This window comes from Triturus cristatus, chromosome 11 (assembly GCF_964204655.1).
Source record: "Triturus cristatus chromosome 11, aTriCri1.1, whole genome shotgun sequence".
Lineage (NCBI taxonomy): Eukaryota > Metazoa > Chordata > Amphibia > Caudata > Salamandridae > Triturus > Triturus cristatus.
In genome coordinates, this window is record NC_140594.1 from 820,622,572 (window position 1) to 820,638,476 (window position 15,905).

Below are 15,905 nucleotides of genomic sequence, written 5' to 3' on the forward strand. Positions count from 1 at the left end.
TTAACCCCTATAACACATCTTAGGGGTTTCATGTGATATAAAGATAAAGTACTTGATAAAGAGGCCTTCTTTAACTATATAGAGGAAATAGGCCGAAGACCGAGTTCCTTATAATGTTATGGAACTCCGAGGTGTCTTGCAGTACACTTATCATGTGCGGCAAGATGTAGTTTATCTCATATAATACATGGTAAAACCATCACCTACCACACAAACCACTTAAAACCGTTGTGGGTAGCTCTTTCAGAAAGAGAGAGCATGTTTGTAAACATGAAAGTATAAAAATAGAACCTCTACTGCAGAATTAAGCACATGAAAAAACTGTTGGATATTTGTTGCAAAAAGATATAGAAACAGTTCAATACAAGTCGGTTTTGTTTATAAAGCTGCAGTAACTCAGAATTTGTAGGAACATGCAGAAAGATTCAAACTTTTCTATAATTAAGGAATGCAAAACATAATCCTACTCTTTCTGCTAGTCACTGTAAGCTAGAAAAATAGAGCAGAAGAAAGAAAAGCGTTTCAATTTTTTTGATTTAAACAGCTGCTCCATGACCTGACCTGCCTTTTACCTCAGCTACTGGCAGCAGGTATTGTGACGTTAGAACCCGAATGCAATAACTTAATACAGTTGAGTTATGACGTCTTTTTTTTATTTTATTTTTTAACAGCGACTGCCTGTGGCCACTAGTCACCAATTGTATAACAAGCATTGGCATAGCCAATAGGTCGCGCCTTTGAGACCTTATAAATGTTTAGCCAGGCAACTGTTGATGTTGTTGCACCAAGGAAATTGTGTTGCATAACTAAATACTTATAAGGTCCCAAAAGCGAGATTGACTATGCCAATGCTTGTTTTTAAACTCTTCAATATTCTCTTATCTTGAGATCATGCGTTTTAATTTAGTCCCACAGGTCCCTCGAAAATAAGCGCATCGTCATTTCAAGTATCTTTCTTATTAAATCACACAAGTTCTGATGCAACAGGCAGCCAATAGGCTCTTGGTGAGTCACGTCCTCCAAGGGAGCAATGCCGCGGAAGCACATGGCAGTAGTCGGGGGGGGGGGAGACTACATTATTTGCTAAGGGATCGTGTGGCAGTTGGGTAAAGGAACCAGCAGCAGGCGAGCGGATGACCTCATAAATGCGCCAGAGCACTGTTACGCACCACAGTGTAGGTTGCGGGAGCATGCGCATTGCGATTACAAAACTGCAGGAAATTGACTGTTGACAAACCGCTGACCGTGGGAAGCACTGAGAATGAGGATTCGATCCTATGATGAAGTGAGACCCTGCAAATCAACCTGGTCCTAGCCTGAGGCACTGAATAAGTTAAACGTCTCAGAGACACATCACTCAGGGAGACACGATACTTGGAGAGGCAGGACAACAAAGCAAATACGGTGCACTGTGAGACAACATAAAGCTGAGAGGCAGACAGTGTTAGAGTGTCGGATGGCAAAGAGAGACAAAGAAAACAAAGATGGAAATGCAGATAAAAACATAGGCACAATAAACATAACAGGGCAGCGACAGTGATAGAAGTGGCAGAGAGAGACAGGTTTGCGGAAAAACAGGCGCAAAGAAATGGTTAAAAGGGATGGGCTGGGGTTTAAGTGGGATGAAACACAAGTTTGACGAGGAGAGGGGGAGGGGAGAGAGGAGGGGGGGCCTGCGTCTGTTTCCCTTGCGGGAGCGAGCAGGGAGCACCATCTGTTTGAAGTTAATTACAAACAGATGGTTTCAAAGCTCGCTCCCGCAAGGGAATCGCCAAACGTGCACGCATTGCCATTGAAAGCAATGCAATGCGTGCACGTTTTTGGCAGAAAATGCGAATCGATTTCTAAAGGTCTTCTCCTAGGCAGAGCAAGCGCTGCGTAGGCGAGACCTAAATTTAAACAAGTGCATTTGTACAGGGATTGCAGAATCCCACGTATTATAATACTATTTAAGCCTATTTGTCATTTTTGACTGATTATTGCCGTTTGGGAAAACGTATTCTTAATGCAGTAGGACTCTATAAGGTTGGATTGGTACTGCACTGTGTCGAAGCCTGTAGATATGCATTGTGTTACATGGGGTCTCTCAGATTTTAGTTGTAAACAAGTGCTTTGGTGTTGGTCACGCCCTATGACAAATCCTGGGGGCGAAAGATTTTCACTTTGATAATCCTTGCTAATCTCATAGAGTGCTTGTATATTGATTTGCGGACTGCATTTGTTCTATATTTGTAATTATATGATGGTATGACTGACTGTTGTCTGGTGAGAGAGCTTCTTTGCTATACAGTCCATGAGTTTGGTATAGTGACAAGCTAATGATCAAGGTTTTAGGCAGTGCTTACTTTGAGCCGGTAGTTGGAGGTGGGGCCTACTGGCAGTAATATTTAAGGACTGGCACTTAATTTTCTTCATCTGCTTTGATCCAGAGCAAGAGAGGGAGAATCACAAAAGGTGGTAAAAAACAGGAAGGGAAAGATGGAAAACAGTGAGAAATGGAGAAAGCAGGGATAAAATTAAAAGAACCTCCAGGACTGAAATAAAGGGCCAGGCAGTGTATGGTGGTGAAAGAAAGATATGAGGTGAAATCAAAACTAAGTAGTGTTGGTATTTGGCAGTCCTGACACTCGTCCGTGCTAACTATGGGTTTCTGACAAAATGTTGGGCACCAGAACTTATTAATTTGCAAATTAAGCACTGGCTTTAGAACTGATTGGCTCACTGGGAAAAGTTACATCAGATGCCATAGATGTGGTCTGTTTATTATAAAAAGGCAGTAAGTGGGTGGTATTTATTGTGAAAATCATATGATGAAGCCAATAGACCTTTAAGAGCGGGTTGGTATTACACTATATTAAAGCTGTAAACATGTACTTTGGTACATGGAAAGTCACAGATTGTTGTGGTAGGCGAGGGTTGAGTATTGGTTAGCCCCTTTAACAGTCCATGTGATAGAAAACTTTCACTGTGAAAATCCTGACAGGCTCTCATAGGAAGGGTTGAATATCAGTTGGAAAACAGTGCTTTTGCTTACTTGATGGTTGCTAGAAGGAACCAGATTCAGAGTCTTGCGCAGGCAACAACAGATTTTGACTTACCAGACCTTTTTGAAGGAGTTGTACAAAGCAAACCAGTTGCCCTACTACTTTCCTCGTTAAATTTTCATTCCCAGATAGCCTTGCTAGCCTTTAATCCACCAAACCTTTTCCAATTCCAACTTTGAAATCACTTAAGTATCCTTTCAAACCCTTTCTTCAACATGTGAGACTCGAGCCTCCAAGGTTGTTGGCTGTCATGCTGTGCTTCCTCAACCCCTCTAGTTATAGACTCAGAACTAAAGAGATTTGGTTGCTAAACCTTAAGGACCCGTGCAGTTTAATTGCTTGCACACACTTTTGCCAGTGTAAAAGTAAGTCACTTTAATGTTATGCTAGGAATGCAGCAAAATCTTTACAACCTTCCAAAATACAATTTTTTTCCCTCCATTACCGAGAGCGACGGTTATCAATAATAGAAAGAAACATGTTTATTTAGTATCACTTCTTGTCATTTTGTCTCCATCAATTTCCTTCCCCAGATTTCTTTTCCCTATGTTTGTGGGGGACGTCGCAATCTTGTGCTCGAAATATCAACAGGCACCAATATTATCCTCAACAACGACAGCAACTACATTGTCAGGGTAAATAGATGCAGAGTTATATGTAGTAAATCTATGCGTCCCCATATATATTTACCTTGATAGGATAACTGTAGTCCTGTTCTGGATGTATTATTTTTGTATGTCAATATCAACCATGACATTGTGACATAAATCTTTTTCATCTTCATTTTGACATTATACCATTAAACCATATCATTTATGTCCACAATTCTCCTTTATTGCCCTAAATCGACACTGTTGGGTTATTTCCTTGAATATATCAGTCAGGTAATGTTGTACTTAATTTAAATGTAAGAGGAGTCTAAGATTTGGTTGACACTACCCCTGAGCAGTAGGATCCTGTACATTCTCCATCTTTCTCTCTTTGCCCTCCTTCTCCTTTTATCTCTGTTCTGTCTCTCTATGATCTGTCAATATTCTCTCTTCCCGTTCTTTCCACTCTTCTTCTCTATCTTCTTTTTCTCTCTTCTTTTCACACAGTATTGCTCTCTTTAAAAGCGGCAGCCTTCATAAACACACAAATTCACAAATAACTGGTTGGGCAGTTTATTTGTGATGTCTTCCTAGAAAGTCATTCTGTTCAGTGCATAAGCTGCACATTTGTGTCACAAGCTGCCCAATGACTTACTATTTGTAATGACGACAGCATAAGTCTTATTGAGTTAAAAGGCTGAGAATTTAAGTCAAGGGGAAAAAAACACAGGAAGAGCAAACATGGTTGTAACACAACATTTATGATCGGGTCAGTGGACTGTACTTCATGCCTTTAAGGCTAACCGTCACATTACTAAAATTGAGCAACCCTTCAGATGGCCTTCCATATTCATTCGCAGTGAAGCATGTGTTAAGCCAGAGACCCTTGCTCTAGTTATGTAAGGCTAGACTCTGCTTTGCCTTGATGATGTGGGAATGCCCCGCAACCCAAATAGATTCCCTACCTTCCTTCTGGGGCCCTCCAAAAATTGGTTGATGTGGAGCAATACTTGTGGGCAAATCCCCTTTGTTACCTGTGGTGCAGCGGCTAGGGTGACTTACTCCGGAGCACAGGGGCTTACGGTTCGATCGCCGGCGGCAGGTTAGCCCAGCACCTTGTGACTCTGGGCGAAAGCTCGCTTAATCTTCCCGATGACCAGAGCGCCGGGACACCTCGTCTGAGGTAGCTGCGCTCTTTACAAATGCTGGTATTATTATATCACATGAGTTCTATAACTTTTCGATATCGAACTCCCAATCCTAATGATTTCATGCTCCTTCTAATGTTATTAAAGGTGCATAATAGACTTTCTTTGGAACTTGCCCAGAGGGTATTGGCAAGTAAACAACATAGTTGAACACTGTTCCCTTTACTTTATTGATCTGTTGGAGAATTTCTGATCTTCACTTTCATGGCTTGAATTTTTTCCCTCTTTAAGCTTGGTACAAGAAAACTTTAACTATCCACCACGTCATCTGTGACTCCCATGTCGGCCAACTTTCGCCTGGGCTGCCATTAAGCCACTTCAAATAACACCAACCAGGAAGTGTGCTGACAATGTGCTTGATTTGGAGGCCTCTTCTCTTGCTCACAACAGTCTTCCTTGATCCCTTGAAAGGGTGAGTTGTGTGCAATGGGAACCTTCATTCACTTGGCTAGTTTGATTCTCCAGACATCGACTGTCGGAACTTGGGCAATGCCTTTGATCTTTTATTGTTATTTGCATCGCAGAATTTTCCCGTATTGCACCCTAGTGGCAGTAGTCTTCTCTCTCTTTCAGTTGCAGGCTGTGAACTAATATACTCATCAGATCTTTGTATTGCATATGGAAATTTACTTATTTATTACAGAAAATGGTATTTCCACTCAGCAGTTAATATGTACTCTGGGGACAGTTTATGGGTTAGCTGTGTCTATACTTTGTTGTGACGGAGTATACACGCCACCAACATAATGGTCTCCTGCCCGATTTAATTGCGGGGGACCATAAGTTTGGCTACGGCATACCTCTGTAACATACCTGACAGAGTAAGGGCCTACTGAGATATGGCTACATGTCCCACCGCCCTATTTAGATGGGCGGACAAGTAGCCATGTTTCTTACAGTGTCTTACTATCGGCCACCGCCAGGCAAACCAGGCGGTGACAGACAGAACATTTTAAATAATCCTCCCCCCGCCATGGGAGATAGCTCTCATGATGAGGGGAGCATTATGGTTTTTATTTTGAAAAAGAAAATCCCGTATCTGGATTTTCTTTTTCAAAATAAAATTGTTTGGTGCAGGGTCATGTCAGCATGACGCGACCCTGCTCCAAACAGTGATATGTATTGCCAGGAACTGTTTTCTTTGGTCAATTGATGTTTGCCAAAATACCCCTGCCACCCTCTGCACATTCTATACTTCCTTCCTGCCTTTTTGTCGCTACATATGTCCTGTCACTTTCACACTCACTTCTTCCCCATAAGTTCAGTCTCATGGCCATGTTTCTCTCTTTTCCCAATGTCACATAGTGTCTCCCTTTAACTATGAATCATTTCAGCAACTATGTTGGACTTTTTTTCCCCTTTTTCTACTGAACGTTTCAGTGTCTCCTTTGAGGTTGGGTGAGTGGCAGGTAAAAAAGGGGAAATAAACCATAAAGGAGTATGTCGGGTGAGCTGGGGTGGGGAAATGGAGCAGACTACTAACTAACAGGACCTAGGGAAGGAATACAGACTGGATGGTGATGTGATGTTTCAATAGGAGGACACAGGTGGGGAGGCAGGTGAAATGGAAGTAGGGTTGGAGATTCAGGGAGAGACAGTCAACACGTGCCTGACATATCTCACTTGCATGTAGGCTATTAATTAAAAGCCACACTGGTTGTAACATGATAGCTGAGCTCCCCTCATGCTTGTTGTCTATGCATGCTACCACCATAGATCATCCGTACAAGGGGCCTTTAAACAACATCACTTCCTGGAGTCATTCAAAGACATTTTCTGCAACAACTTATGGTATGTGTAGACTATTACACTAAGAACACTGTACTTAAACGTAAATCCTATCATACAGTACAAGCCCAATCCAAAATGTTTGAAAGAAGAAAACCCTGTTGGAGAAACAATATTTGCTACCATCTTAAACCTTGTAAACACCCGAAATGCAGTGAATCTTCTCCTTTAGTTGCCTTATGGCTTCATGTTATGTGACATCTTTAAGTAGTACAAGCTTTTAGAATTTAGACAGCAGCACTTGAAATGGTGGAATTTGTCCAGTTAGAATACAAGGCCTAGGTGTGGAGAACATCAGTACGTGACATCTGCTAGAGTAGCTCAGTATGCACTGTACTTTTGATGGTTTGATATAAAAATTATGACATCAACCCTTCAAAAGACCCAGACGCTACTATCTCTGATATAGGAGCTTGGGGGCGTATGAAGCTCTAAGTCAGATCTTACATTTTTACCATGTACTTGATACGTTTAAACTCCCTATCAAACTTGGTGCCATTGAAGTCAGTCAAACCACATATAACATCTGTGTGTTTCACTTAATAATTAGGTCCAATAAATTGTACAAAGCAAATTACCCCAGGCTATTTGATGATCTTAAAGAGTAGTAAAATAGTTTAACTCTTTCAAAGGCCACGAAAAGGTAGGGCAGAAGCAAACGTTAATGTTCTTCCCTGATTGCTATTTCAATTTCAGTTACGGCTATCCTCGGTACCAGATGGTCAGAGTAAAATTTCTTGGTTTATGAAAACATATCTCACATATATAGAGCTTAAATCATTGCTATACACTTGCCACATCCGTATTTAAATTTTCTGTCAGCGGATTCCAGGCTCCATATGTCAACTCTCTAGATTCCTGCTTTTGCTCCAAGAACTGTTTTATTGGTAATTAATTTCCTTCTGTTTTCTCTCGGTCTGTGGAACCTAATCACATGTCAGAAACTTTGTAGTTTCAGAAAAAACGTTTCTAATGAGCAGGTGGCATGATCTACTCTTTTAGGAAGCACAAGACGACCTTGAGGAAAAAATACCATTCATGTATGCAATACTGAGCTACCTTTTCTCCTAAAATCATGATTCCACTTGCCAGGTATGATTGTGAGGTTATGCTTTGTTTAAATGGCCAAATATGCAACCTGGAATAACATGGCTTTGGGGCCCACTAGAGCCATTAAATTTAGCAAGCATATTTGAGGCAAATGGATACTTCTAGGAGAAACAAAACAACATCCATTTGTGCTTACAAAATAACGCTACACACACTTTGTCATATGTATGTAAACCAATAATAGTGTAATACATGATAATGTTTTCACAATGGTAATATTCAACATGACTATTTGTCCATATTTAAGCACACATACTTTTAGTGCTGTGTTGTGTTCACCTTCTCAAAGCGCCAGGACGCCCCTTTGCTGGGGCAGCTGTGCGCGGTACAAATAAAAATAACATAACATAACAGTTGAGCAACAGCAACACCACATTTTAATACCACCAAAATAACAGCAATACATAAAGATGCAAGACAAGATAAAAGTTGCGCACTCCAATAACTCAACAATTATACTTCACATTCAATGGAGCGCTGGAGGAGGGGATGCTCCCGCCAGATCTCCGCATGGCCACGAAAGTACCTATCTATAAGCGGGGCAAACCGCCGGAGGAGTGCTCATCATACCGCCCTATATCGTTATTGAATGTGGAGGTGAAACTCTTAGCGACGATATTGTCCCTCCGCCTTCGTATAGTGGTTTCGGGCCTAATTCATTTAGATCAGACCGGTTTTTTGCCAGATAGGGTGACTAGACGCAACCTGCGGAGGACACACAACTGGCTGCTGGAGGTGTGTGAGCGAGAGGAACCCCACGTGTTTCTTTCCCTAGACGCGGAAAAAGCGTTTGACGCAGTGCACTGGCCCTTTTTGGATAGCGTGCTGATAAAGTTTGGATTTGGTCCGAAGTTTAGGAAGTGGATTACGCTTCTTTACGCAGACCCACGAGCGAGGGTTAAAGTTAATGGTATTCTCTCGGAGGACTTCCCTATACGGACCCGTCAGGGATGTACCCTGGCTCCGCTACTATTTGCCCTCACCATAGAGGTGCTGGCATGTGAAGTACGGCAGGATAGGCAGATCGCGGGTTTTAAAATTCTCCAAGGAGAGAGGAGTGAGGAGAAAATCATGCTGTATGCGGATGACATCCTGCTGTATGTTACATCTCCAGAAGTCTCGATGCCGCACCTATTTTCTCTGCTGGACCGCTACGGATCCCGCTCAGGCTATACTATAAATTGGCATAAATCGGTCTTGTACAATCCCGGGGAGGGGGACCTGGGGCCGGCTATACCTGAGGCACTACGGGTGACAACTGCAGGGTTTGTATATTTAGGAATCTACATAACAAAAAGTAGCGCTGTCTCATATAAAGAAAACATCCAGAGGGTTCTATTGAACTTTAAGGAGGATGCACGCAGATGGAATACCCTCCCACTCACCATGCTAGGGAGGGCGGCGATGTACAAAATTATCACCCTACCGCGGCTCCTCTATGCACTACAAAACAAATACTTTTCCCTCCCACGTCAGGTCTTTCAAGACATAAATGAGGGCCTTAGAGAGTTGCTTTGGTTAGGGAAACAGCCTAGGATAGCGCTGGAGACCCTACAGAGAAACCAGTATAACGGAGGGATTTCCCTCCCCAACGTGGAGGCATACTACTGGGCAGAACATCTCGCGCCAATAAACGATTGGTTGCATACCCCGGCGGATCACCCCACATAAAGATTGGAAAGGGAGAAACTAGACCGTCGTACATGCCTGCACTATATTTATGGAGGGAAGTGGAGGACAGCACTGCTATCGGCAACAAAGGTGACAGTAGAGAGCTGGGACAGGGCGACGAGACGAATCGGATGGTGGCACAAACCACCGAGACAAACCCCAATCTGGAATTGTGAGTGGCTAAGGGAGTTGCATAAGCTGAAAGGCTTCCGGCGGTGAGATGATATAGGCATCTCTGTGTTGGGAGACCTCCAGCGCCGGGGAGCCCTGAAGTCCTTTCAGGACTTGGAGGTAGAGTACGGCTTGCACTCCACTCAGTTCCTCAAGTATGCGCAAATACGCCACGCATGGCAGGCAGAGGGGGCGCTGTCGGCCCCCTTGCCGGAATATGCTCCGCTGGAGGGCCGCTTACTGCAGGACCAGGTGCAGACTAAACTAGTTTCCTTGAAGTATAAAACTCTAATTAATAACATTCCGGACGGACTGGTGAAATTGAAGACTGTATGGGAATCGAACGTGGGGGAGATGGACACGCTCGATTGGGAAACTGCCCTGATGTACCCTAGGGAGGTGGCGATAAAATCTCGACTCAGATTTATCCAACTTAAGATACTCCACAGAGTCTACTATGATCGACTCCGCCTACACCGGATGGGGCGGGCCACCGACCCTAGTTGTTTACAATGTGGCCATGCCGAGGGCACCTTCTACCACACCATTTGGGAATGTGAGGTTCTCCAAAGTTACTGGGCCAGGATAATGAGAGAACTCTGGGAAATACTTGAAGTGTCCCTACCAATGGAGCCCAAATTAGTTGTACTGGGGATAGCGAATGATCTAGATTTGATCCGACCACATCTCATCTTCTTGACACTAGCATTAGTGGTGGCTAAGAGGGACGTAGCACGGGAATGGGGAGGCCCGAACCCCCCGAAGCTTGACGATTGGAGGAGGGGGATGGACATATATATGGTGGCTGAAAGAGTTACATACACAGTGAGGGGATGCCCGAAGAAATTCTCCAGAGTATGGGGGAAATGGCGCCGCTATTATGGCATGGATGGGGGCTCTGAGGGGGACGAGAGGGTTATTCTGTCGATCTTATAACATATGGGAGGGATCTGGAGGTGGTTAAGGTTCACTGTGGCGGGTGATTTCCTCTATATTATTGCATTGCTAGGTTTTGCGAAATGCTGGGGAAGGGGGGAGGAGGGTGGTGATAGGGTAGAAGGTGATGGGCAATTCATTGTGACATGCTTATTATGTTCTGTGTTGGAAATGCAAATAAAAATATAAAAAGAAAAAAAACAATTATACTTCACAACAGCACAATACAAAGCAGCAACAAATTACAGCAAAAGAGCATACTGACAACATAACACCACTCAACAACACATTAATACCATACAGTAACCCAACCCAACCCAACACAACACATCATATCATAAAAACAATACACACAGTAACATACCAGAAGAAAAACCCAACAGCATAAGAATGTTTGTGTAAGTAGTTTCCATTGTTGGACAGTGTCTCTTGCAATGAACAAGAGTTACAAGTGCCTATCCCATGTGGTAAAAAAAAAAAAAGTTACACCCTTAATTTGTCCACAAGTTAACTCTTTCTCTTCTGAAAGAAATAAAGAAAAAATGTATTTGAGCACATTATTCCGCCATGTGCTCTGCAGAGGACTGCCCAGTGTGCAGACACTGCTATGGAGTATGCGGAGTGGACCAGAGGTTTGCATGGGAATGTACGACAATTGTGACTTTCCAATGGTACACTTGCAAAACTTAGAAATCATGAAAAGTGTGTAAATCTAAACAAATCAGAGGCATAATTATACAGTAAATAGATTTACAAGTTTTACATTACTTGGAAACTAATTGCCACAATCTAATGTTTAGTTCATACATCAAAGAGACAGAGGGTTCGGCTACTTCATCGTTTATATGGTTTAACTTCATTAATGTAATTTATTTTCATAAAGTTGAGAGTTAGGTTTCTATTTTTAAAAAATACGTTGGAAATGAAAACAAATTGACTTGACTTGAATTATATTTTTAGGGCCTGGAGGACAATGAGGTAGCAGGAAACCACATAGCCCACACCTGTGAACGGGAGCGGAAAATCCTGATTCAACAGAAACGTGAAGCAGGACTCCTGCTGGACTTTGAACCAATCCCAGTGAGTTGTTGGCCCCAAAGAACAGAACCCTATTTATTGTATTGATACTATACATTTTTGTTTTGATTTTAGTGACTCCCTTTTGTTTTTAGGTCGAGCCTAGGCAGCCCATGTGCTGTTTCTTCGAGACATGTTGTATTCACTCTGTGGACTTACAGCCCGCCAACTGCTCTTCATTTGTTCGTTTAAGTGTCCATTAAAAAGCCTTGCTTCTAATTGATTATTTTTTTCTATTTGTCCCTCCTTTTTCGTTGTTTGTTCCCTCCCATTGAGCAGGCCCCATTACTTGTAGCATTGCACTTGTCCCATTATAGTTACTGGCTATGGGGCATTTTTTATTGTTTTGTTTTATCTGAAAGAGCATTTCACATGAGTGTTCGTGTATTGGCTAGCTTTCACTCATGTCTGTTTCTTCCCTCCTCAACCAGTCCATGCCAGTTTCTTCTCCTCCCTCACTTCACCCTGCTCATTCATGCTGATCTGCAGGTAAATGTTGCCGGCTAGCTTGTTGGTAGCATTCCGTATCACTGCTTTTAAAACCCCCAGCTTTATCTCGCTCATCTTGCTCCCCATCCCGCCCGTCTTTGCTTCATCTCGTAGGCATGGGGAGAGCCAATGCTGAGACTAGAAACTGGTTCCTCAATCCAAAGTTGGCAGCTCTGGATGTTATGCCTCATCCCCTTTCGAAAACAGTTGCCATTTTTGCGGGGTTTTGTCTCCGTTTCTCTCACTGAGTTACCCTCCCACAGTGCACCCACTCTTAATTTCTTCCTCCCTTTTGTTTCCCTGGGCCCCCACTATGTACTTAACGTTTCTATTGTCATTTCATTGGCACATTTATGGGGTGGGGCTGTATGGGATTCCCCTTCAGAGCGCTGGGAAGGACGACTTGTATTACCACACCGATTTACGTGACAGTCTCCATCCTAAGATTCCACTGTTCAGGCTGCAGTGCGGAGTGTTGCACAAGTGTACTAGGGGTTTGTTAATACTCCTACATCGGAGGGAAGAGGTGTATTTACGTGTGAATTGCATTTTCTTGCTGAGTGTAAAATGCCCATTTTTGTTTTAAACTAAAAGATTATAGTATTTGTGTGCGGACCAAAGGTACAGGTGACATATGCGATTATAGGAAAAGGGATTAAATTGCTTATATGAGAGTAAAGATGGATGACTACAAATCTGGGCCAGACTGGCAGTACTGGGCACTGGGTTTCTCCCCGGGAGGCTGGAAGGGAAGGGCCAATTTTGTTAAAGGGGGCAGATTTTACAGAAGGCCACCCATCGTTCACTTCCAGCCTCCATGGGGTGTTTGGCCATAGTATCAGTGCTGGCTTAAGGGTGGTGGCACTCAGCCTAATCTAAGCACCATTGTGCTTCTTTCATTTCCACGACTTCGTGGAAATTAAAGACAGACAACAGAGCTCCAAGTTGAAGTCACACGGTTGCAGAGTGCCAGTCTGAACCTGATATTCCACTTCAGTAGTGGCAGTTGCTCAGATTAGAGGGGGACGGACCACTGGCAACTTCTAATGTATCGCACCAGGTGGCCCTCGTGCGTTTGCTCGAAAGAGTCTGCATGCTGTTCAGAATGATAAAACCAACTTGATGCAAATAGTGGCAGTTTAAAGTAAGAGACCTCCTGAATGGTTTACTTTTTGGACAGCTTTACTGTGTCATAGGCCATAGCAATAGCAATAAGCTGAATACACATTCAGGAAGCAGGCGCAAACCGCTATTCAAGGGCAGCATGCAACGTCTCAGACCCCTGCTTCAGCACATCTGCCTCGCTTCAGTACAACATAAACCTTCTCTAGTCCTCACTGATACAAGTGTCACAAGTAGTGTTGACTGCTCAGTATTAAGCAGCGGACTCTCAAGAGCCAGCCTACTTTGCTGGCAGACCCTAGCCTGTTCCTCCTACCAGCAGGGATGACAGCCCTCAATGTTTGCATAGTTCTGTGCCATTGCTTTCTCATACTCTGCTAGAAACTCACTGGTCTGTTTTCCAACATACCTTACCTGAAGGGCTTTACCATCTTGCTTTAACCTGTCTGCCATAGCTTGCTATGAGGGTAGTCCGTACATTTCTTTCTCCTCATACAGATGTTAAGTTACATTTTGCATTGTTAATGCAATGTTAGGGTTATTTGGGTCTGGGGTGCAGATGAAGGGCCTACATGAAGGAGACTGAATTCCCAACCAAGTCCTTGATTGTAATGGTAAATACCCACATAAACAGACGCCCCCAGAAGTAGAGTAGCCACATACGGAACCTCAGACTCCCCTGTCGAATTGTCGTATTTCCACCTGCGTGACTTTGAGGACCCTGTGCAAAGGGCACTCATTTGTAATCAGTGTGTGATAAAGTCATATTGGTGCAAGTATTTAGTGAACGGAAGCAACCAAACAAAAGAGCAAGCTTTATTCTGGTCAATTTCGGAAAGGGGCAAAAAGATTTAGTAAAGGAATTTCTGAAAGCTGTGCGACTAAAAGAGTGGTATTGAAGCAGGTTAAAGCTGTTTGTCTCCCAGTCCTTTCCGTTGAATGTTGATAATGCTTTTTATCCTAACTGTCTCTGGGTTGGTGCTGAGAGTTAATTCCGAATAATTATTTAAGGAAGACTTGTAAAAGTGCAGTGTGTGTGATTAACACTGGACCACAGCAACCCTCTTCTCGGTCCTTTCAGAGGCGATCAAAATGCATTAATTTAGCACTTATTTTGTAGCACTTTCTTATGACCGGATGCCACTTTGTTGCACTTTTAGGTCACGCATTTCACCTGGGTCACTTGATCTGCAGTGTTCTGAGGCAGCTGGGGCTGTAGGCCTGAGGTTATCCGCCTGAGTCTGAAATGCCGAACCACATCTGGGGTACAAGCTAGGAACACAAGCAGTGTCATTATGAACACAGGAACCTCATCAGAAAGTTGGCTTTTGGAGAGAACCGGGGTCTGCTGGCCCTGGAATACTAAGCTCTAATAGGAAAGTTTCATTTTAGTTGGTTGCATTCTGGGAATTGTAGTGGTGCCTCAGAACCATTGAATCACATCATTTGGAGGTACCATTACTATGTTTTTAAAGGAGAAGCACCATCAGTGGGCCATGGTGTCATCTGGTGTAACTTTCTTATATTACTACCATCCTTGTGTTTTTTTGTGTGTTTATCAAAAAGTTGTAATTTTGTCTAATGGAAGGAAATGTGTAGTGGCAATTAAACTACTCACCTTAGAACCGTGAAAGCTGGCTTCTAAAGTCAGCTTTCTTATTTGACCAGGCGCTTAATACTGGTCAAATTATTAGACAGCCAAGCATTTGAATTGATAATGAGAGAAGAAACCGTGCATGTGTTATCTAGTTTTCTCCCTTTGGATCTCTCTCCCCTCACTTCCCCCTAATGACACCCTTGCATAGCAGTTTTGTATCCTCAGCACCTTGGGGCTGAAATGCTCGGGTACAATAAAATGTTCTCTATAAAGTGCCTTACAGCTCTTTGGAGCTAGGTTTGTGCTCCATAAAGTTGGTAAAAACACACGATTCAACTACATAATGCCCCTCTCCAACACCTTTTTCGCTGTTTTCCTTATCTAGAGACAAGCTGTGCTTCTGACCTGGTTCCCTGTGCCTCTGGTTTTTACACTATCTGCCGGAATACAAAAGAGAAGACATTAACAAGGATTCTCTTCCCACACCACATACCCTCCTCCAGGGTGCTCACATTGAAATGTAGTCCTTCCCAGCCACTGTAAGTGTATTGCCAGCATTCCTATTCCTTTAGCGTGGAGACCTCACGTCTTCACACAAAAATAAGGTGGAGCTGAAACTGCAGTGACATCCAATGCTGTGACATTCATGTTAATATATACTTTTCACACAGTCACTCAGAAATTGTAACCAACTATTGGAAATATTTCAGCAAAGGACCTATAAAATGTTCACTCTTCAAAACGTGGTGCTCCTCTCAACACCCAGTAGCAACTGCCACAGCTGCTGGGCTGCGATAACAGCACTATGACAACAGAACCCTAGACTCTGAAGAATCGTTTGTTGGTCTAGCAGTACCCACCTAAACAAGATCACAACAGTGTATTGTCTCTTGTATTAGTTATCTTGGCAGAACTTTCTTTTGCCTCATTTCTTAAATTACATTATTAGTGGCTGGAGCCAATATTTGAACACATGCTTCTGACCGGCTCTGTTTTGAAGTTGTACAATTGTTGTTTTCAACATGAGAAGGAATGCAACTCTTGAGATGCAAGGGTAGAAGCACTGAGGCTGGATGTTACACAGCAGCTTATACATCTGATT

At 43.1% G+C, this 15,905-nt stretch overlaps 1 protein-coding gene across 1 annotated transcript in view; it reads left to right on the forward strand.

Annotated features, from left to right (window-relative positions):
• The window catches only part of LOC146785484 (butyrophilin subfamily 1 member A1-like), a 149,687-nt gene that overhangs the window by 40,691 nt on the left and 93,091 nt on the right, over positions 1-15,905 (forward strand). The window contains exon 2 of the mRNA XM_085634564.1: positions 11,479-11,598. Within this exon, the coding sequence (XP_085490690.1) occupies positions 11,479-11,598 (120 nt within the window). The remainder of the gene's footprint in view (positions 1-11,478; positions 11,599-15,905) is intronic.